We start from the raw sequence: 22,324 nt of genomic DNA on the forward strand, positions 1-22,324 counted from the left end.
TATGCTGTTGGTAGTTCTAGAAACAGCAAAGGTTATAAGTAACGATAGGTCGAGTAACCTAATCTTACAGGATGTTTTATTGCCAGCACAAAACTATAGATACCATGCTACCAGGTAGTAAGGAGAAATTAAAATTATTGGTCTGCAATATAAGTTATTGAACACTTCTGCAGAAATGTTAATTAAATGCAAGCTGAATTCAACATCTGTTGGACACTTAACATTATTCACTTTGAACTTTTCCAGTAACTGCAGAATTGCGTATACTATTCAATAAATCAAAAACCAACATGTATCATAAATAAGTGTTTTATAACTTTATTAAACTCGACAATATTCAAAATACAAAGTGAATTCTTTTTTATTCAATACTGTACACGATGCAGAAATATCAGTGCATTTCTATAGCATGTATTTCACCTTCATTTAGTTTGTACTAAAACAAAAAATAAGCTTTAAAATAGCTCAAACATTCAGCAGTTTAAACTGTAAACAGCTTGTTTGTTTCTGTTAGGAGGAACACATTCATCTTCTGTACCTCCGTTAATGAGCACCCTTTGTCTTGTGCTTATCTGTGAGAGGATAAATGTAATCAAAATGAGCATGAGAAACTGCTAACGCACAAATGTGGCACCTCGATGAACTTTAGTGGATTGCTGAGGCACAATGAGGAAAAAATTAAACAGCAAGAAGCAGCATCTGAAGCAGCAGGAGATGGGACTGACACTGTTCATAAATGGAATCATGTTTTTCCTCATATCGTCCTCCTCCCCTGAAATACTGAATAGAAACCAAAACACAAGACCAGCTTGTGCCATGTTTCTGTATTTAATACAGTCAGAATTTCAAACTCTAGGTGAGCATGTAGGTGTTACTGCCTACCTAACAGCAACTGTATAGCTGCTCATATCCTCTGCCACTTTCAGGACACTTTCACACGTTTCTAGGATCCAGCAGGAAAAGAGCAGCAGCAGAGGCTTAGCAATAGCTGGTCCAAGTCTCTCCTAGGAAAAATGGCAAAAACTGTGTTTGGCGACTGAAAGAATCCACAAAACCTAACTCACTCTATTAGTGTCAAATTAAGTTGTAAAATTGATCCAGCCTTTTGGAAGGCACTTTCAATATGCTTGCCAAAGCTTGAAATGGATATCAGATCTTGCAGTTACCTTCTTACCAGGTTGGCATATCCTAGCCAAAGAGGACAGCCTGTTCTCAGCGGAGTTACTATGTGAAAGAAATTTTGTAAATGCCTGATACAAAAACTGTACTGCATTATCTGCTATGTTGTCAGCTTTATAAGTGACTCATAAGCAAAGCTAGGGGTTTTTTTTGACATTATGACTACCAAATATATTCATCTAGGTAGCATGTAACTGGCCAACTGTGACTACTATCCCTCCACGTGTTTCTATGGAATCTTTGTAGGTTTTTTGCTATACATACCAAGACAAAAAACAGTCTTAAGAAATATATCAGAGATATGCAGCATAAGAGGACTTTACCGTCCATTTTCCAGTTCTCAGAGGACAAACTGGTCCTACTTCATTATCTAAGAACCTTAAGAACTTTGTAACTTGATAAAGTTCAGCTCCATCCTGAACAACTGAGATGAGACTGTGGTCCCAGAGGCTATGGGGAAACCACGTAAGACAGGTGTTTTCGTTTCAGATGATGGGCTATGTCCATTCTAGGTTTTAAGTCCAGTTTTGTTGGGGCTGAAGTGGCTGTGCAGTCACCAGACCAGGACTGAACCTCTGTGTTAGAGCTACTTTCTTCTGCTTCTCTGAAGAATTTCTCATACTTGTCCAAATACGGAGGCCTTTCAGGCAGCAGATAGTAGTGTGTTGAACTGGCTTTCTTACCATTTTCAATAATCGGAAGAATGCAAGGGACCCTGTTGGAAGATCCTTCACTATTTTGTCTTTGTAGAGCTTTGCTGCTGACATATTTCGGATCAGGTGCAAAACTCTGGGTGGGGGGCATAACCCCATTGAGGTATGATGGCAGGCTTTTGGGACTTGGCGTACGGGAATTGCTGCGTGACAAAGGTTCTCTTGGGGGCACTTTTGGAGGCCTGTCTTCATCACTGTACGCACTAGAAGCAACTTCTGCTGACCACCTTCTGTAATCTGGTTTGAGAGCCCTTGGAGGTATGGGAACCCTTGGTGGAATCTCTGGTTTATCCTCATCAGAGTTTGGAGAAGACCTGTTTAAGTGTCCAGACAGTCTTACTACTGGTTTATTAAGAGATCCAGCTGGCCCGGAATGGGACCTTCGCAAACGTCGATGCAGCTGCTGTGGAGGAGGATAAATACTGGATATGTATCCATTTACGCTTGGTGTAGGGTTGGTATCTTCTGGTTTTGGTCCTGTTGGAGTATCAAAGTATGCATAGTTGATCTGTCCACAGCCCCTAAAGCTCCGCCGGCTTGGAGCACTGGATTTAAAAGGAGGAAGTTCAAAATCTTCTAACAAAAAATCAGTATCTGAACTAGTCAGGAATTCCACCTCTTTGTCAACCTCATCTGGAATAAGGTCTTCAGAAACAGGCAGAGGGGGTAGTGGCCTGGAGCTACGGTCACTGGAAGATGCAGCCAGAAATTGAATTGTCCCATTTCTTATGGGCATGTGAGGAGGTGTCTCTTCAGAAACACAGCCCATGGTTAACGACAGTTTACTAAAGCCAGGAATGAGATGGTCTTTGTATCTTGAAACTGGCTGTTCGTTTTTGGGACTTAGAGGAGGTGCACTTGATTTCTGAGATGGGACTTGGATGCAACTTTCAGCAAAGCTGTGGTCATTCATGGAAGCATGGTTGGAAGAGTGCCCTACAAAGGTGAGGAAGTCTTAGAAACATTTATCTAAGTAACACTGTAGTGTGTGACTGCCACTGTGTATTTAACTATTTAATTCCTTCTAATGCAACAATTAGTAATATCTGCTTAGTGACTCCAGTAGCAAAACTTAGCTATTATAGATCTTTTCTGGTTGAGGATTTATGCATTTAGTTAAAAGAGCAGCTGATTACCTTACTGTTTTAGGCCAATGCTCCAGTTAAATGAGGTAGTTCAAGAGACCCTGAGCATAAGCAACAGAACAGAGCTACATCTACATGGATCCCAGCAGAAGACTATGACAGAACAAGTGCTATTTTACTACCCTAAGTGTAAGGAGCTTATACAAGGTTGGTTTGTCTGTTTTAATTTGATCATTCATGTTTTGGAGCTTTTTTTTTTGTTTGGGCTTGAATAGTAGTATTTTCTTGAAATGTTTGCATTCTGTCACCAGAGGGCAGCCTTATACCCAGAATGAGAAAGTATTCAGCATCTTGGTAAAGACTTAGGGATTTTTTTCTAAGACAAATCCTTTACACTACCTAAATACATATGTGTTAGTCTTTATACTTACCAATGGATGTTAAATGTTGCTCTGTTGATGGACTCAAATTATATGCCACTGCTATAGGATCCACATTAAAGAAAGTACTAAAAAACAAGAAAAGCCTTCACTGTAAATAAACCATAGGTCGGTACTGGTACAAGTATTCTTAATGCTCATCTCCTATACTTGTAGATGCAATAAATAAAATTTTAGCCTCACTCACTTTTCAAATCCACTGTGGCTACCCCAGCAGGTTTTCAGAGTCCCCATGCCCTGACTTGTGTGAAGAAATCCAGTTTTTAATGGGACTCTCATCTCCTGAGCAGCAACTCCTGCAGTTGACATTGCGTGCTGCTTTCTGGTGATGTCTCACGACCCTAGAAATTCAGTCCTTGACAGATTTCCTGCAGTTTTCATTACCTTCAAAAGAAAGAAGGACATAAGTATCAGAAATGCAAATTTGATGAGTTCATCTCTCATCTGAAATTTCACTATTTCAAGGAATTAAATACCCCTATAAAAAGGCCTTCTGTCCTAATACTTGTCAGCAGGAAAACTTTACCAAAGTTGTTATTTTGTCTCTGACTGCAAAGCTGAAGTACAAAATACGTAAGTTCTCTTGCAGAATTAAACTATATAGAAAAAAGAACAATATGTTCAGTAAAGCCATTGATGTATGGCAACTGTGCATCAACAACTTCAGTTCTTGTAAAGAAACTGTCAGTTACTCAGGCAAAGTAAGTTTTCCAGAACAATCTTTTAAACTTTCTAGTAGCCATCTACCCTCAGTTGTATCTCTTTTGCTCATGAGTTTATGGTTTCCAGTGTAGTCAACATGTAACAGCCTAGTCTTTTTAAGTATTACCTTCAATAGCCTAGCAAATGGCCTTTGGTCCAATAAACAGAATTACTGACTACTTAAATCAGTGTTTTAAAACTTTTTATATAAAGTTGTCACTATTGTTAACGAACTTAAGCATTAAGATACTTTAAATCAGCCTCAAGTCTTCTACCTAGTTTGAACAAATTGTAAATCTAGTGATTTGAAATAATCTCATCTTAAACTGTCCTGCTGTATTCAGATTTATTTTGAATGTGTGAACAATGCTTTATCTGGCCCCTTTACAACATATAAAGCAATTGCCAATGCATTTTTTTATTGAATAAGTAATCATAGTCTAAGAAACAAGTTGACTTGTGGGGCTTTGTTTAGGAAATTCAGAATGGATTGGGGGGGGGGGCAGGGCAGGGCGGGATGACAGTGTAAAAGTAGTCAACATTCTGAAAGCAGGAGAAATTAAGCCAAGACTGTAAGCAAAGATGTTCTCTGGGTCTGTGCTTCATCTACACAAATATCCTAAATTCAGCAAGAACAATATGGTGGTATATGGGTGTTTAAAAAAAAAAACCACCCAAAAACCAGCAAAAAACCCCCACCCAAAACAGTTTGTGTATCTCTTGAAAATCGAGAATATGACCAGTTTCTTAACATAAACTTCCTTCTCCCCTCCTCCCCCCCCCCCACCCAGAAAGAAAAAAAAAATCCACCTAAGGAAAAGTTAACCAACAATTGAGGGCCAGCTACATCAGTGCAGTATACATATCAAGAAAACCCCTTCACAGTATGGTACTGCAAGAAAATGGGGTACAGAAACAACTAGTAGCTTATGCTTATGGTAAATCTGTTCAAAAACGAGTGTTCTCTGCATATGTAATCTTCCTTTTCCTTTGAGAGGAAAGATCCATTATATTTATTTGCAACAGAAAGGCTAGGCAGACTCATAAGCAGGACTGTAAACCAGGTGCCCTGGGATTAATGTAGAGTCTAACACCACTATTTGCCTTTCATAAACAATTGTTTGAGAAAGAACAATTCTGGTACGCTTTTCCAAATCTGACTTGGGTCCAGTAGTGATCATCCAAGCAGTATATGCAAAATAGCTTCTGACTGTATGTATAATGTGCAAGACCTAGAAACATTCTCTTTAAGAGTGTGGTGGTGTTCTTGATCATGACTACCAGTGACCACGCAGTGTATTTTAGCAAAGCATTTAAGAACTCTAGACAGGAGGCTATTAGCTTTAATAAAAGTGACCAAGGGCACAGCCAGTATTCTGTCTGCTGCAGCACAGTATTAGTCCTGCTTATTTCAGCCCTCCTGCTTTTAGTAAAGGCTGTAAGGCTATGTTATTTCTTTTCAGACAATCTCTTCAAAAGCTAGCTTAACCCTGGAAATTTTTGCATTACAGTCGAGTTGGGCCCTTCCCAGTACTGGGAATTTCAGATTTTCATGGCAAAATTAAATATAAAAATACAGCCCCGGGGAGGCAATAACATAGTTCTGATTAGCAAGTGAGTTCAAAATCTCTAGTCATCCTGTAACAGCAGTTCTTCCTTTCAGTTCTGTAAGTGCAAGCAGAACCATTATGTACAGGGGAACAGGAGACTGGAGAAATCCATTTGTCAAAAAGACTTCAGCAGCACAGTACAAGTATAGCACAATTCTAAAATTACTTTCTATCACGTTAACATGGTTCGCAAATAAAACATCCAGCACATCAGCTCACACTGTACTGAGCAGTGATGTTTCATGCCTCGCAGATCCTATCCTGTTAGCAATGAATCTGCAAAAGAAATGAAGGAGAATGAATTGGTGAACTGAAGGCTAATGCCTCTGAAGGAGTATGCACTTCTACTTCAGTATTTTTTGAAGTTAAATGCAAGTCACAAGTTGGAAAATCACTGATACGGAACACTGATTAGTCAGCAAGTGATAGTACTCCACCTCAGCATGCACACAAGATCCAACAAGACCATGAGCGAGACATTGATTATGATATAAAACATGAGACAGGAAGCGGGGGGTGGCATTGCTATAGTTTGAGAGCACGTGTAATGTGCTTGCTATGATAACCTACAACCCTTGCAGGGCTTGTTAAGAAGCCCAACCTCCATCAGATCCCATGCCAAAACCACTGCTAGTAATTACTGCGTCAGCTTTCTGAATGCTGTCTGAATCTCAGCTCTCAAGACTGATAGTTGCACAATTGCCTCTCTGAAATCCCTCTGGAATGTTAAACTCAACTTCTGAAATAGACTTAAATATTTATATGCTCTAGGAAAAGGTAGTTTTCACTTGTTTCAATCAACTCTTTATTTTTTAAAAATGAAGCACAGACAAATTTTGCAGACATAAAACTTGCTTGATTCCAACACTAACATCTTTGTGAATTCACAGAAGGTGACTTGCCTCAACGTTTCACTGGGAGTTGTGAATGGACACTAGTTACGAAGGTGTCCTCCACACCTTAAGCTACGAGTATCAAGAGAGGTAAGGCATGTGGTCTCACTAAATCACCTAGTTACTTTTTCAGTGCAGTCTGAAGAGTTGGTGTGTATAACTTAAAACTTGCATAAGCTTGTTTGAAGCAACAGTATCTTAAGAGTGAGCCACAAGGACATGTAATTGAGGAGTACAAACTCTGTACCTTACACAGTGTGCTCTTACTAAAGCTGAGCAGTACATGTTTCATAAGGCTACCACTTTCTAGCAACTGGCTTTAAAAAAAAATTACAGAAGTCAGTCATGACAACATAAACACCAACAGTTTCCACTGTAACTGTTGGCCCAGTACTGCCTCCTTAAAGACCTAAGAATCTAAACCATAAACAAAATAAAACTACATTTTGTGAAGAAAATGGACATTATGCCGTAATGAAGCATTCTGGATCTCATGCTTGTTTGGTGCTCATTTGCACAGAATGGGTTTCTGGTTACTCTGCTTGTCTGGCCTAGTTACACATAGATTATGGCATTCAGAAAGATCGAAGCACTCTGAGCACTTTTGAAGATGTTACAGTTTCAGTGTTATTCAAAAGAAATTGAATTAGTTCAAACTAAAGCTAGTCATTACTACAGGGCAGATACAAGCCAAGGCAATTCAAAAGTTTGTCAGTGCATTAGGAAGCATCATCACCAGCCACTGTAAGGCAAGGTAACTGTGCAAAGGAGAAAGTTTAAATCATTCATGCCTGCTCATGTTAACAAATATGAATTATTCTAAATATCAGAGATAAGTTTGATACTTTTTTTTTTTTACAAGGCCAAATACACATTCAGGCTTGAACGGACAACTGATGAATAATAAGATGGATATGTGTAAGCTGAAAATATTCAAATGTATCCATAAACAGTAGGGTATCTACATAGTGAAGAATGTATATGAGAATATATTAGAAAAATTTTGACAGATGATGTCAAGTTACATGAAACATCCCAAATACACAGTTTTTATACTGATACATATCACTAAATCCTTGGGTTATAGCACCAGTAATCCTCTATCTAGAAACTAAGAAGTATTTGTATATATTTTAGCTCAACACCTATCACTGGTCACACAGAGAATCTTGTTACTCTGTTGTCTGCTCTCCCAGCCCCAATGCAACCAAATATTTGAGGTGAGTCAGGTTCATAATAAAGAAAACCTTTCTGGTATGCACAGTAGACCAAAGCATGCTCTAGAAGGTTTCACTTAATGGATATGGAATACAGCAATTTGCTGTACAGGTTTTTGAATGCCTGCACACATTTTGGTCAGATTTTATAAAGGCAACACTCTTGACAAGCAACTTAAGTACTTGTGAGAAATGGGGGGGGGACACGGACCCACACCCCTAAGACCTACTTACCCCTTTTGGGAGGGGAAGAAGTGTGACTACCTTAAATCCACAACCTATTTTTGCTCACCTTGCCACCACGTATCTTTAGCAAATCTCAGAAGCAATTCACAGGAGGAGGGGCACATTTTTGCACTACAAGTCATCCACTCTAGCTAGCTGTTCCTTATTTGACAGTGTGATGTAATTTCCTTTTTTTTCCTTTGACTTTCTATTTAACCTAAGTACCTGAGATAGAGCCATCCCTTTCAATATTTAAGTGTTTCAGACTTCTAGCTGGACTTTAGAAAGCCTAAGAGCTGTTAGTACATTTTCCAGAATGCCATATACTTCCAAACAAACAAACAAACATCCAGGTTCTGCTTTTATCTTTGTAACTAGATGAATGCTCAGTAACCGACACCTAGCAGAAACAGCCTCATGAGAAGGTTAGTTTAAATCTATTAATTTATTAAATAATTAGATCTTATTCACTATGCATCAAACCTCCATTGTGCAGTTCAGTATTCCTGAGTCACAAGCCAAATCGTGCTCAGATACAGGCCTCAAAGATTTTTTTCCATTTATAGGAATTATATTCTTTACAGTTATTATATAGATGAGGCATGTTCTTAGCTTTGAGACGTTTTTCTACACATTCTGCCAATCAGAAATCGACCGTTCTGTGGTAGAAAATTTAAGACTATGATAACTTAGTGAAGATGGATAAAAAAGCTGCTAAAATCAGAAGAGGTTGCAAATAAAATTAATTCTACAGATATACCCTAGATGATGATGGGCTTAAATTTAAAGAGACAAATAACTGATCAGCAGACAAACAATATGTGTAGACTGAATATATTCCAAAATAACTGACTATTATAAAGAAGTGCAGTTCATCGAGGAGTTTAAGTTAAAATTTGGGCTACCATTTCATGGTATTACACAGCAACTGGGAGGAACCTGTAAATTGCCAGTAGAAAACTAATAATTAAATAGCAAGACAATTGCCTTGCCTCTGCTTGTCAGATTTCAGATGCATGCTTAAGGTATGGTAGTTCATCCTCCTGAACATTTTAATGTGAATATAGCCAGCTTACATTCAGGAAATAAAAATTCCTTTATAGCTGACTCAAGAGTCATAACCATAGCGTTAGACATGCCGTGATAAGTTTTAATTCTGTTTTTCACTACAGAGAAGTGGAACTGTTTCCCTCTGAAATAATTACTCTATTGCAGAGGATGGCAGGGCTTCCCCAAGAGCACAAGCCCCTCAAAAGATAGGTTTCTACTAAAAAAAAAAAAAATTTAGCTATTTACCTATATAGGACAATTTTTTAATGAAAAAACACTAGGTTTGTGCATAAAGCAACATGGGTGAATTGAGCAGTTTGGTTTCCTCTTTTAAAGTTTTACTAGCTTATAAATGCAACTCAAATGTGTTTTTGATGCAGCGGCATCATTCACCTGTCATTCCAGTATGACAAAGATTCAAGTATCCGCAAACTGACCAAAGAGACCTTATCCCCAGAGCCTTTCCCATCCGGTTTATCAATATATAATTAAGTATTGTTATCTTTAGATCAAGCATAACAAGTTTTTTTGCTTATTGCTTCAGCAATACCGCAGAGGGTCCTTAGTCTGTGTGCTGGTGACACAAGACCATTGAAGTCTCAGAGTCACTCTGGACTGCTCGCTTTGTCACCAGCACAGTGCCTCTCCACAGCAGGCGTCCATGCGTGAGAGATGCACTGCAAAGACTTGAAGGGTACTGTGGTGTCTCCGCACCACAGACCGCCTGTTTTAGAAAATCGATGAGATGTGTACTGGGGTATTAAGTCACGAAGAAATATTTATCCTAAATTAAGCCATCCTCAACTGGAGTGCGAAGCACAGAGCCTGGGCCCACAATGTGGTCTCTGTTTACTCACAGCAGCCAGAGGAGCAGCTCGGAGGCAAGCGAGAGGGGACGCTGACGCCGTCTCGGGTCGGGAAGAAAATGCGCGGCACGCCACGCTGACTCCCAAGACCGCGGCGACGGGCACCGCGAAAGCGCGCTGCCCACCGCGGCGAGCGGAGCAGCCACCGCACCGAGGCGCCTCCCGCCAGACTCCGCAGGTAAGCGGCGCGGCGGCGGGCCTGGGCCCCCGATGCCCCCGCCCCCGCCAGCACAAGCGCAGAAAACGCACTCCCGCTCCTCCCCGGCGCGCCTCCCGGGCCGCGGCCCGCCGCCTCCCCCCGCGGCCGCTGGCGTGGGCCGCGCCGCGCCGGGACCGCGGCGCCGTGCCAGGGGCCCGGCCAGCCCTGGCGCCGCGGCCCGGCCGAGCCCGAGCGAACCCGCAGGTGCCGCCGACTCCAGCCCCGGCTCCTCTCCCGGGCGGCGAGGCCCGGCGCGGCAGGTACGGGGCGGCTACGGGCCGCGGCCGAGCCCTGCCGGGCGGCTCAGGTGCGCGGCGGGCGGGCGGGAGCGGCCTCGGCAGGCCGCAGCGGCGGGGGGCACCCCGCCGCCATGGCAACGAGCGGGGCGGCGGGAGGTGCCGCGGCGAGGGCCGTCACTCACCCCGAGAGCGTCGCGCAGCTCCGCATGTCCCTGCGCGGCCGCCGGCGCGACACGCATGCGCCGACCCGCGACAGTGCCGACCACTGTCGCGCCGCGCGCGGACGCCCGTTCTTATAGTGGGGGGCGGAGCCGCCAGGGAGCCCCGCCCCTCCCGGCCGCGCCTCTCCACACGTTGCTCGCTCGTCGGGAAAAGTATTAAAGGGGCGATGGCCGCGCGTGGGCCGGTAAAGGTGCTGTGGCGGTTTCCAGGCGGGTGGGTTCTGCCGGGGAGGGTGGGGACCTTGCCGGGCACGGACGGGGAGCGGGGGCCGCGGTGGGTCCCGGCAGCGCTGTCCGCTCTTCTGGGCCTTTCTGCGGGAACGGCTTCCGGGCAGTGCTGCCGGCGTGGCGGCGCCGCCCCCGCCTCGTCGCCCCCTGGGCCCAGGCCTTCGGGGCCGGCCGCCTCCGGGCCGAGCGGGCTCCGGGACGCGGTGACCGGGGCGCGGGGCCGGCCGGTAGCTGCCGCCCGTGTCTCGGCCCGGCGGCGCAAGCGAGGAGCCGCTGGGGACGGCGGCAAGCGCCGAGGCGGCTTGGCACCGCGGGAGCTCGCGCTCAGTCCCGCCAGCGGCGCGGGGCGCAGCGCGTGCCGTAGCGCGTGCCGTGCGGTGCTGGGGCGGCGGCTCGCGCCCAGCCGAGGCTGTGGGCTGAGCCGGTGGAACCCTGCTGGCACCGAAACCCCGGCCCAGTTCGCCAGCCCTCGGCATCCTTTCCTGCCTGGGCCCTCTGCGGGGCTCTCCTTGGCCGGTGCTCAGATGCTTCAGGGTAACAGCCCGCCATCCGCCGCTTCGACGTCCTTCCGCGGGTCACCGGGTCCCCGTTTCCCGAAGGATGGCAGCGGTTGCTCGTTCCGCTGCCCGTCCCTGGCCTGTCCGGGTCCCGTTCCGGACGCTGCTAGGGCCGCTCACCCCGCTCAGCTGCCTCCCAGGGCCTGCCCGCGGTCGTCCCGCGCGGGATCCGTTCCTCGGGGCGCTTCCCCCGCGGCCGGCGGCGCCGTTCAGCCGCCACCAGGGGGCGCTCGCTCCCCCCCCCGAACTGTCCGCGCGCTGCCCCTCGGTCGCTCCATGCTCGCGGGTGCGGCCGGCGCGTTGCGCGCGCGCGGGGCGCGTTTCTCTGAGGCGGTGCTGCGGGCCCGGTCGCCAGCGGTCTGCCGCTCTTTGGACCGCTGCTGCCAGCTCTGCGCTGAAATACATCGGCCTTCGCGGGGCACCCTGACTAGTCACGCGTAGGTTGTCACGGGTTTGGCAGGGCTTTCTGTGTCTAGACTTGGCATTTGTGGTGTTAAAAGGCAGCGGTTGAAGCAGTAAGATTCTTAGTGAAAGCTGCTGCATAAAGACTGTTTTGTGAGCATCTGCAGGCGATGCTGTTTATTACAGCATAAACAGTGTGAAACTGGTTTTTGATCAATTTTGCTGTACAGTGCAATCGTTTCTTCGTTGGACAAAGAAATGTCAGTGTGGGACTCTAAAAATCCCAGTACTGAGGCTTGCTAACAATATGATTAACAAAATGTGTCCACTATCCTCCTTGGCCTGGAGCGGTTACTAACACTGATGAGAAGGAAAACCGCTTGATTTCAGTGCACAATGTGGTGCGTGTCTGCAGCTGGCTTCTCCTGCCTTCTCTTTTGGGGTTTCTGTTGACCTCTGGTGAAAGTCCCCTATCTGCCCTTTTTCTTAGGGGCAGCAAGCTCTCCTGCAGCATATTTGTATCATAAGAACTGCTCTACAAATGAAGGTGATGTGAGAAGAAAGGGAAGGAATATAAACTAGAAGAGATTTTTGGTGTGGTGTTTTTTTTTTTCCTTGGATGTGAGAAGTGATGAAGAGGTCCTCTAAAGTTGGCTAGGCACGTTATTCAGATGAGAGAAAGTGAAAAGAATGTAAGGGAGGGGTGGAAACCATCAAAAGAAAGGAGGAGAGCAGACAAGTAAGGTTTTGTGTTTTTGATGAATTAGGGCACACTGTGGTAATGGTGAGTTCTGGGCACGTGCTTAGAGGGGGTAGCAGCTAGTGGTGATGGCTTGCACTGATCTGCACGTGCTTAAAGACTTCTCCCAAGTGCTTTGCTGTACTTCTGTTGCTCTGGTCTTGAAGACTGTGACTAATTGTTTCTGTGGATGAAGTGCACATGCAACATAGTTATCATAAGTTTAAATTGTCCCAGTTGCATATGCATGTTGAGGAGAAAGCAGTCTTTGTTTTTTTTAATCCTGGCATGTTGATGTATACATTTGTCGATAATGCAAATAGCCCTAAATGTTGTTATGAATGGATACACAGGACAAACTCTTTTTAAAAATGCATTTTGGAGCGTTGACTTCAGCAGGACAAGCTCCTACAGTGCCTCCAAGGTGGAACGTGAGGAGCAATAGATGTTTGGCTTTTTAACTTGTTTGTGCCTGAGAATCTTTGGTCCAGGAAAAGGTCATTCTGGTTTTCTCTGCAGATGTTACCCTGTGGCCTCTGTATTTCCATCAGCAAACCTGGTTTTACCCTGTTAGATAATTTAGGAATTAGTTCCTGTGCATGTAATAGTATGTAATTTTTGCCTCTTACTGCTGCATGAGTTTACCTATGGCCTTTGTTCACTAAAATCCCACTGCCTTAAATTTCTGATTGTTCTACTGAACAAAAATGTTTAGTAATGATGTCACTTATAATAGTTTCTATGTTGACTTGTGCACAGAGGAAATTGAATTCTATACCAACAGTTGCATTCTTGTTTCTCTCCCTTCTTTGCAGCATGAAGTCATTTCAGGACTCAAACCACCTCACAGTTCTGTAGGCATGCATAAACCACTCTGCAAGTTGCTAATTGCCATAAAGTCTAATTCCCAAGTAATCTTGGATGTCCTGGTTGGTTAATACTAGCTAATAACAAGACTGCTAGAAAACCAGCTCAGGTAGTATTACAAGATGCTTTAAACCTCTTTTGTACCTGTTTTGGAGTTGGATAGCAGAATTGTCTGTATTTAATAAATGGAAAGCCTGAATTCTGTGAAAAAAGAATATTGTGGACTTTCATGATACTCCCTTTCATTCAAGGATTCCCTTTGCAGAGGGAACCTCTGTGATACTGGATGTCTTTTGATTGGAGTTGTCCTATTTCTAGCTTGCTTTGCAGCTTATTGCCTTTTTTCTCGGTTCCCTTGACATTTCCCACTTTCAACACTTAAAATTTTCACTTGCTATTTCTGTTTGTTTTGAGAGGAAAAAGGCATAAATGTAGGCAGCAGCTGGAGAAGCGAAAAGCAAAATTGCTTTAGGAAGCTAGAAAATGATGAAAAGCTAGCATGGGAAGTAATAGATAAATATTTTTAATATAGAATGTTAGATATAGCTCTACTATGATTATTCTGTAGATTGTTGTGATTTTTTTGGCAAGCCAACTTTGATAAACAATAAACTTTGTTTTACAGTAGCTGCTGCTGTATTATTGCTTAATCCTACTTACTCATGGCAGCTGCTCTTGAGCAGGAAGCTTGGGGGTTTTTTTCCATGTTTTCTGGTAAGCATGCCTCCAGTCTGGTTACCTGAAAGGGAGTGAGTAGTTTAGACACTCTTCTGCCATGTTAATGACTAGAAAAGGTAATTGTGGTAAGTCATCAGAGAGGAAAAGCTTTTCTGAAGAGAGGTAAACAAAGTATAAGTTGGATGCTGTGGTGCTAGTTTTTGCATGACTAGTTGTGTGAATAAGGGTCGTGTTGATACGCTTCTACAGCACCTCCAGAGGTGCTTCTGCAGAGCCGAGACCATCTGTCGCTTTAATTATTTCAGATGTAGCATTTATGTAAGGCATATTAGTAAGGCAACCCTAGCAAAAAGCAATGCAGAAGGTGGTCTACAAGTAAATCTTTCCATCACGAGAAGCCCCGAATTCTGTTATTATTCAATAGATTAAAATTCAACACATAGGCCACGGCTTGGATACTGACTTCCAAAATGAATGAGTTGTCATGTCCCTCTTATCTCTTTTTTTAAAAATCACAGATTTTACCTCAAGCAAGACCAAGATGAGCACAGCAGAAGTTAAACTATATGCCATTGTTACGTAGTCTTATTCAGTTCCTTATCTTCTCTTTCCTTTTTTGTTAGTCTGACAGTGTGGATGGATCTACATATGAATATTGAGGCTAAGGAGTCTGCAGGGTGCTTTGTTACTGTAGTGATGCATGCATTATGACAATGTAAACAAAGTATGCAGATGATAAAATTCTTAGTTGTCTAAGTTTTGAACATTTATCACCCTAAAGTGAGGGAAATAACTTGACCGTCTGTTTATTCGAGGGGAAAAAACAGTACACATGGGATGCATCAGAATTGCTGTAGTCTCACTGAACTGATAGCAGGTCAGAGACTGTGGTGCAGCAGTGGTAAACCCGTGTGCTGGTACGTGAGTGGAGAAATTGTATTGCCCAAAGCTCAAGCAGTTAAACTTTAGAATTCTTTATTCTTACTGCACAGGGGATGTTGTACAGTGTACTGTGTTACTTACTTTGGGATACAGAAAGATGTGTAGGTGTGCAAGGAAGGGATAGAGACAGTGAGTTTGTGTGTAAGGTGTATCCATAGATTAGCAGTGCAGACTCTGGCATTGCAAGGGTAACAGTATACTACTGTGTAGACCTGATGCTGAAATTCAGCCTTGTACAGAGGCCATTACTCAAGCTTTGTGCAAATTCACCCCATACAGGGCTTTAAAGCAGTTGGATGATGCAAAATTGGCTCTTAAGTCATCTGTAGAAACTGACACCGATAGCAAATCTTTTATGCTTCAGGCATATGGAAGTGGTTTGTGATGCAAACATACTAGCTAAAGTGGAAGTACAGCACCGCTTTTGTGAGTTCTCATCTGTGTGCCTTGATTACATCTGTGTCTGAATGCTGCAAATGCCAGACCTTTTACATGGCTTCAAAAACTAGGCACAGAGAGCCTGATGAAAGAAAAATCCACTAAGGCTGTAGAGAAAGTGCCTTGTAGCAGACTGCTGGGAACTGGGACAGGACGTTTCCCGCTGTCCTAAACATCTGTTTCCTTTTTTCCCTGTGCTAGTGCAATATTGCGTTTGATGGACCTTGGGATTTGAGGCAGTAGGGCTGCTGTTAGGATACATTTTGCTCTCCCTTTCATATTTCAGTCGGACTTTTCCATTATTTCCTACCTACCTAACTGGGTACACAATGATTCAGTTCTGCTTACAAGATTCAGCTCAGGTCCTTGCCTCTGCAGATGTTTCCTGAATCCTTCTAGGAAAGGACTGCACTGCTTTCTGAGTTTGGAGACAGCGAAGAAGGGAATAAGAGTTGGAGAGCACTACAAAACTTTGTCAGTGTAAGGATTTATCGTTGCTGTGAATGAGGAACATGTGCTTACTTCACTGGTCAGATTCGTACGAATCCAGTTACACCAGGCAGGTATAGGGCAGAATGAGTGTGTTGCATTTCCAGTTTAGCCAGAAGACCCACAGAAGGGAGGAAACTCATGGGTCAGTAAAGGAGGGCCAAATTAGAGGTTAGCATATTCAAGTGTCTAGACAGCAAATACAGACATACTGCAAAAGTCAGTCTGTCAGGGAGTGGAAAGTCTAGATTAAAAAGCCATTTCAAAGGCATGTTGCCTGGATGGGGTAATCATGTGCTCAGACTTTTTCAGCACACAAGCATAAGCTGAGCAAGGGAAGAGATCAAAAAAGGACACAAAAATTGACATAGATTCTGTAGCAGCTTAGACTGGAATGGAACTTGATAAATTAAAAATAGCTGGTTGTTCACACTTGTGTTTCCCAGAAATGGCTACAGGCACATCTGTTTCTTACCATTCATTCTGTAATAATTGAATGCCTCACAGAAATGTTACATCCATCCTGCTGCTGTAGGGACATTTTTGTACAGTCCTCCCAGGGTGAGTTCATTCTTGCTCTCAGGCACGTAAACTGGTCATCCCGGCTGGAAGCCGAGCTCTAGTCAGGTGAAATACCCAGAGCTCACTTAAACCCTGTTAGATTGGATGCTTTTAGGGCAGTGTTGAGAGATGTTCCACTGCAGGATGCTGGGCGGATCAGGAGAAACAGAGGAGCTGACTCAAATCCCAGTGTAACTGCCCTGTTGCATCCCATCTCCTTCCTTACAGAGCCAGAGGGCTTGCCGTCAGCTGGCTGGCTCAGCTGTGCTTTTATTTCCTTTAGGCACAGTGTTTCACACAAGCGTAGTGTTATGCATAATGACAGTTTGGGGGAAGTTCTAGGAATCTACCCACGTGCAGTGTTAGGGTCTGTAACACCACTGAAGTTCCTTTTCGTCCTTCCCATGAACATGTTGTATTCACTTACACTATTTCTTTTTCAGTGTGCTTTTTCTGCCATCTTGCAACATAGATACATGTTGTCTTTGTGGCAAAGCTAAATGACCCGAGAACGGTAGGATGCATTCACGCGGTATTTTGCAGGTAGAGGTGTCTGCAGTGGCTGTCCTTCAAAACAACTAGAAACTGCGTGAACAGTGGCGTAGTGCTCAGCTTGAGCTGTTATACCCTACTTCATATGTTGGCTTTGATAAACAACAAAAGTGAGCTTGCATCTCAAAACTGCAAAACACTCTATATGTGGGTGGTATTTCTTATCCCTGCCAGGGAAGGATTTCTGTCTCTTTGCTCCAAGAGGTCTCAGCTAGTTTGCTCACTGCAAGGAGCGCATCTGATGCAGGGGCCTCTGAACCTGGTCCTTGCAAAAGGTAAAGTTTAATTACTCTGTCAAAGATACTAAGGGACATAAAGTCAATCAGGTTGGCTGTCTGTGGAAGGAGTCAGTCCCGGGTCATCTGGTGCACTGCTGCACATGCTGCTGAGGCCCTGCATCCACTGAGTCGATCTCCAGGCACACTGTGTTGCATTGCCCGGTGAGATGCGTGGATTGCTGTATTCAGACCCTTGTTTGTCAGGACCAAACAGGAACTCTTGGAAAATAACTAAATATTGTCAGTACCTATAGCTGTTGGGTATTTTGTATTGGCAAGCCTAGAAGTTATCAGTCTTTTACAGTCGTAACTGGGCAGTAGGCTTCACTGAGATTGGAAAGAATGGTAGCAGTCAGCTCTTTGGTTGCTTTGTGCCTATTGCTGTGGTTTGTTCTATCGTTTTTCACTATTAAAGGCAATGCCATAGTCTGTTCTTTTGATAAAATTGTTTATTTATAGAGTATCATCAGTAGGTGTGGCTTATTATCTCTACAAAATAAATAGTAGGCAAAAAAAGAAAGTAAGCCTAGAAGTATAGCATGCCGTTAAACACATAACCCAGGGAAACTTGGGATGCCTTATGTATCAGGTGGATACTTGTGAGACCTCTGAAAGCCGGGGAAGGAGATTTCACAGATTTTTACAAGATCTGAAGGTGGAGTAGTGTTTGGCTTCAGCAAGCCAGGGAGGTAAGAGCAGATTCAGCAGGAAGGACAGTGGCGGTAAAGCTCAGCTGGTTCTCATTCTGAACTAGTAATTTCAGTTGAAAAGCTATATACATAGAAACAGTTCTAAGTGTATCATTGTAGAAATTAGTAGCTTGGTAACTTGATTCCCAAATAGTATAAAGTTAATTTTATTTGTATTTGAGATTCTGCCTATATAGGGCATCTGCCGAGCATTCATATTTTGAGATGTGTGCTTGTATTTCCACTACTGATCCCTTGCTACAGAAATCTCCGACGAAGTGATGCTATGCTGCTGAACTTGCTCTTAGTTGTTTTTTTTTTTTTTTGTCAAAATCTGATACGTGTTTTTAATGTCTGTTTATGAATGACAGCTTTAATTCCAGAGCCTAACGTTATTTACCTGATTGCATCTTTGTGCCTGCTGATAAGACACTAATTTTCTGAGAAGCCGAGCACTACAGGACCTAATGATTTTGCTGGAAAAAAGATTAATCAACATCTCTGAATTTCATCTCTTACCTCTGTCTATGCATGGAATTAAATAGCTGATATTTAAAATATTTATTTAGAAGTTTTTTTAAATGCTGGTGTCTCTAGTCTCCTGTCTGTACTTAAGGTTATATATATATATGATCTAAATAACCTTGATGAGGTTTAGAGAAAAAACTAAGGTCACGCCTTTAAGATCAGGTTGCCTCAAAACATTTCAGATGCGAAATCTCAAAAAAATGAGGTATGAGAATAGCTTTTCACTCTTAAACGTATATGTCATATGAATGTGTACGTATATATCCATGTGCATCTACATGACAGGTCTTAGCTGCACTTGTGCATGGCAGCATTGGCTACAAGCAGATAAGAAGGGGAAAAAGCTGCTGTGATCACAATAATTCCCAACAAACTTTTTGTACAAAATTTTGCAGTCTGCTTTTATCTTCCAACTTGTGTCTCCCTTTTTTTTCTTAGCGTTTGATTTATTCACTTCATGATGTATTTGGACAGAAAATTAGATTCCTCTTGCGCTTGCACCCAGTGGCCACACAGTTCTTGTTTCAAGGCACTGAGAAACTTTGCAGAGTGAACTCCTGTGCTTTGTTACTTCTGAACCTTGTGGCAGTTGCTGGAATTTCAAGCTGTCACTGTTGCAAGTTGGTGGGAAAAGCAAAGCTGGGGACGTATTAACTGGCAGTTAGTAGAAATCCTGACAGACAGATAGCTTTGCACAACACTGCATTAAAACAAGGTGCCTGATTACTTACTTTCTTATGAGAGCATTTCTACATGATGTGCACTTGATGTTTTAAGTGTATGGGCTCTACTGTAAAGTCTTGCAGGGGGGGAAGTATTTGAAGGTGAACCAGAATTTATTAATGCTGTAGGAATAATAATTTGCTTTTAGGAGTGAGAAGCGTGACCTTTTGAGGGTCTTGGTCTGCTGTTCAGTATGTTCACACCTCACGTAAACATGGATACAATTACAAAAACACAAATTAAGGGAATAACCTGATTCTGTGTGTTTACCCGCTTGTCCCACACATACACACATAAAAAAAGAAAAAATACTTTGTCCTCCTTTAATATACCACACTGAAATAGATCAAGCACTTTTTCAAACTCTGAATTGCATTCCCTTGTGTGTGCAAATTTAATAAATTTACAGAGGGTAATAAATTTATGCAATTTCTTGATTTAAAGTACATTGAAGAAAATTCATTGGAAACATTTCACGTTTGATTTGAGGGGTGAATCCAAATGATGTTTGAGTTTTCTGAGCAACTAAATAGCTTGAGATTTTAGCACATCTTTGGATTTAACTACTTAAGTTACATGGTGTTTGTTCTGTCATAAGCATCACCTTCTAATTGTTAATCAACGTGGTGTGAATACCATAGTCAAATATATAACCTTTAGTGAGTTCAGAGTCATCTGAGTTTTTACATTTTTAGCGTAGATTTGTGGTAATGAAATGGAGCTGTTGAAAGTAGATGTGAAGAGTAAAGTGTGATTGAACTAAATTTGCTATTGAGCTTAAAATATGGGGAGGAATAAAGTATTGCCGTTGCGTGGCTGGAAGTAGCTCTTCAGGGAGAGCAGTGGGGCTAGGTCTGGGTGCTGAGGCTGCACCTGCGTGGCCTGCGGCACGGCCAAAACCCAGTGCCCACGAGTCAAGAAGTCGCTGCCATCTTGAGACCGCACTCCCTTCCTCCACAGGGTCACTGCAGCTTTGGGAGCTAGCATTTCTTTGTGGAAACATCTTCTTTTTGTCCTGGGATCTGCCGAGTGTCTTTATATGCTCGGGGCAGAGCAGCTGGTCCACGATGAGCCCGTACAGCCCACTGCAGCTTGTGTAGCTGATGTGCCTGGCTTGCAGCAGGTGCAGACTGCTGGGCAGCGGCTGGGAGGTAGTGGTGGAGGTGGCCTTGGCGTGGAAACTCCTCTCCTGTCTTGTTCCTGGATCACTATGTGTTTTGCTCTCTCTCCGTTGCCTGCACTTCCGCCTTTGCTGCTCCTATGTGCTCGCTGAACACAGGAAGAGTAATTTTCTTTATAATTTAGCAACTGGGAATCCTATCCCTGATAGACTTTAACGTTTCCGGGAAGTCATAGGTACTTCTCTTTAAAACATAATGAGTTTGTCTTTGTTTTCTCCTTCTCTAATTGGCACTTTCCATTCTAATAAACCAACACACACAAACTATGCAGCCACATGATCTTTTCAGTTAATACAAATCGTCATTTCCAGTCCAATAGACTCAGTTAATTGTGCAAACCTGCAACACACCCATAAAGTGGCTATCTAGTTTGTTATGCAACCATGAATCATGAAGGAAATGTGGAGTGTAATTAAATACAGTGATGCACAGATAGTAGTATGAAGCCAAAATCAAAGCATAAGTGATAATAATCTGTATTAAGTGTTTGTTTCTGCATGTTGTTTTCAGAAATTACTTAAATGATAACTTACCTGGCTGCTACATGCATGCCTGGCATATGTTTTGACAAGTTAAAAAATGACCTGCAAACCTGTAAATAAGCTGAACCAAGTCTGCTATCAGAATAGTCTTTTGGGGGAAGGAAAGGTGTGTGGCTCAATCTCAGACCTGGCGTGCAGGCGCTTTCTAATTCTGGTGTGATTTCAGAAGTTTTCTGGTCTTGCTGGAAGCAGTGGTTGCAAAGCAAAGCCTTCATGAAGTTTCTGCTTTGAAATTATTTCTAGTAATACAGGCCTTATCTCCAAGTTACTATAATATCCCCTCACTTTAGTAGGGAAAGGTGTTGTCTCTGCATTGATGGAGAACTTTCGGCTTACACGGAGGACAGGTTTTCTGGTGATGGGTTAATAATTTCTCTTATATCCTCTTTTTGTAACTTTGAAAATAAGCTTCACATAGAGAAATGCACACATGTAGGTGGGGTGGCTGCACAATACTCTGCAAATATGTTGGTTTGCCCTTTCCCAAGCTGCTCACTGTATACAAGACCATTTGTCTGCTTATTTGCTTGTCTTCCACCACAACAAACACTGGTGATAACCTCTGGCACCTTCGTGGTAAACGTGTGAAGCATTGTTTTCCTTGTTTGCCAGATGGTACTGTATTCCAGTGCCGCAGCTGACAGCAGTTCAGCAGCATTGTCTCCTGAATTTAGCTGGCTGGCTCCCAAAGACAGCCCATATTTCAATGGAAAAGAAAGATAATTCAGAAGTATGTGTAATGAAAGTAACATCCATTCAGGATCTTGTGTGTGGGCACGTGAATATTGAGACAGTGATCAGACTGAAGTTCTGAATTTGAATCTTCTGTTTGGCTGTGGATCCAACTAAAGTCGAGAGATTTGTGTGTGGGAATAAAAACAACATGAGAAATGCCCTAATGGGTCAGACCAACAGTCTATCTAGGCAAGCAGTTGAACTCCTGTGGGAGCAAGAGGAAAGGCTACTTTGGGGAAGGGTTGCAGGCCTAGACAGTTTTGTGGTCCAGTCCCGCATTCCCCCAGAAGCCGTAGCTGTTGTAGCCAGGTTACGTCCGTGCCTGGTCCTGCACTTACCTGGTCCCATTTTGAACCTGCTGAGCTTGGCTGCCTCCACAGCCACTGGTGGTAGCAGGCTCTGGAAGTTCCCTACTCGCTATGTAAGGAAGTGTTTTATTTTATTTGCTCTGACCCAGTTTGCTGGTAGTTTTTGCAGGAAGCCACAAAATTCAGGGTCTGGCAAATAACTACGCATGGTGAGAGCTGCACGTTCAGCTTGTTTACTGCCTTTATGG

At 43.3% G+C, this 22,324-nt stretch overlaps 2 protein-coding genes across 8 annotated transcripts in view; one reads left to right on the forward strand and one right to left on the reverse strand.

Moving 5' to 3' along the window:
- Positions 1 to 302: 302 nt before the first annotated feature.
- ERRFI1 (ERBB receptor feedback inhibitor 1) lies at positions 303 to 10,968 on the reverse strand. 3 transcript variants are annotated; one of them, XM_075437474.1, is made up of 4 exons: positions 10,601 to 10,968; positions 3,605 to 3,801; positions 3,409 to 3,485; positions 303 to 2,828 (listed from the first exon to the last, which is right to left on the reverse strand). In XM_075437474.1, exons 2-4 carry the CDS (start codon positions 3,724 to 3,726, stop codon positions 1,630 to 1,632), a joined length of 1,398 nt encoding a protein of 465 aa, XP_075293589.1. In that variant the 5' UTR covers positions 3,727 to 3,801; positions 10,601 to 10,968; the 3' UTR covers positions 303 to 1,629. The 3 variants fall into 3 exon arrangements, with proteins under 3 accessions (XP_075293589.1, XP_075293587.1, XP_075293590.1); XM_075437472.1 differs by having other exon boundaries at positions 3,605 to 6,005; XM_075437475.1 differs by lacking the exon at positions 10,601 to 10,968 and adding an exon at positions 9,972 to 10,069.
- Positions 10,003 to 22,324, forward strand: part of SLC45A1 (solute carrier family 45 member 1) — a 79,617-nt gene continuing 67,295 nt past the window's right edge. The window contains exon 1 of one of the 5 annotated variants that reach the window (XM_075437467.1): positions 10,003 to 10,158. The gene's annotated coding sequence lies outside the window, so the exon portion shown is untranslated. Of the gene's footprint in view, positions 10,159 to 10,829; positions 10,854 to 22,324 lie in introns of those variants that run through there. The other 4 variants (XM_075437465.1, XM_075437468.1, XM_075437464.1 and 1 more) reach the window with 4 other exon arrangements.

Source organism: Opisthocomus hoazin, chromosome 16, assembly GCF_030867145.1.
Source record: "Opisthocomus hoazin isolate bOpiHoa1 chromosome 16, bOpiHoa1.hap1, whole genome shotgun sequence".
NCBI lineage: Eukaryota > Metazoa > Chordata > Aves > Opisthocomiformes > Opisthocomidae > Opisthocomus > Opisthocomus hoazin.

Excerpts from the sequence above, each read along its gene's own strand:
- ERRFI1 (XM_075437474.1), bottom strand. The coding sequence starts at position 3,726 with ATGTCAACTGCAGGAGTTGCTGCTCAGGAGATGAGAGTCCCATTAAAA. Across the intron at positions 3,486-3,604 it reads AGCCACAGTGGATTTGAAAA|TACTTTCTTTAATGTGGATC; the intron begins GTGAGTGAGGCT and ends CTTGTTTTTTAG. Across the intron at positions 2,829-3,408 it reads GCAACATTTAACATCCATTG|GGCACTCTTCCAACCATGCT; the intron begins GTAAGTATAAAG and ends TCACCTTTGTAG.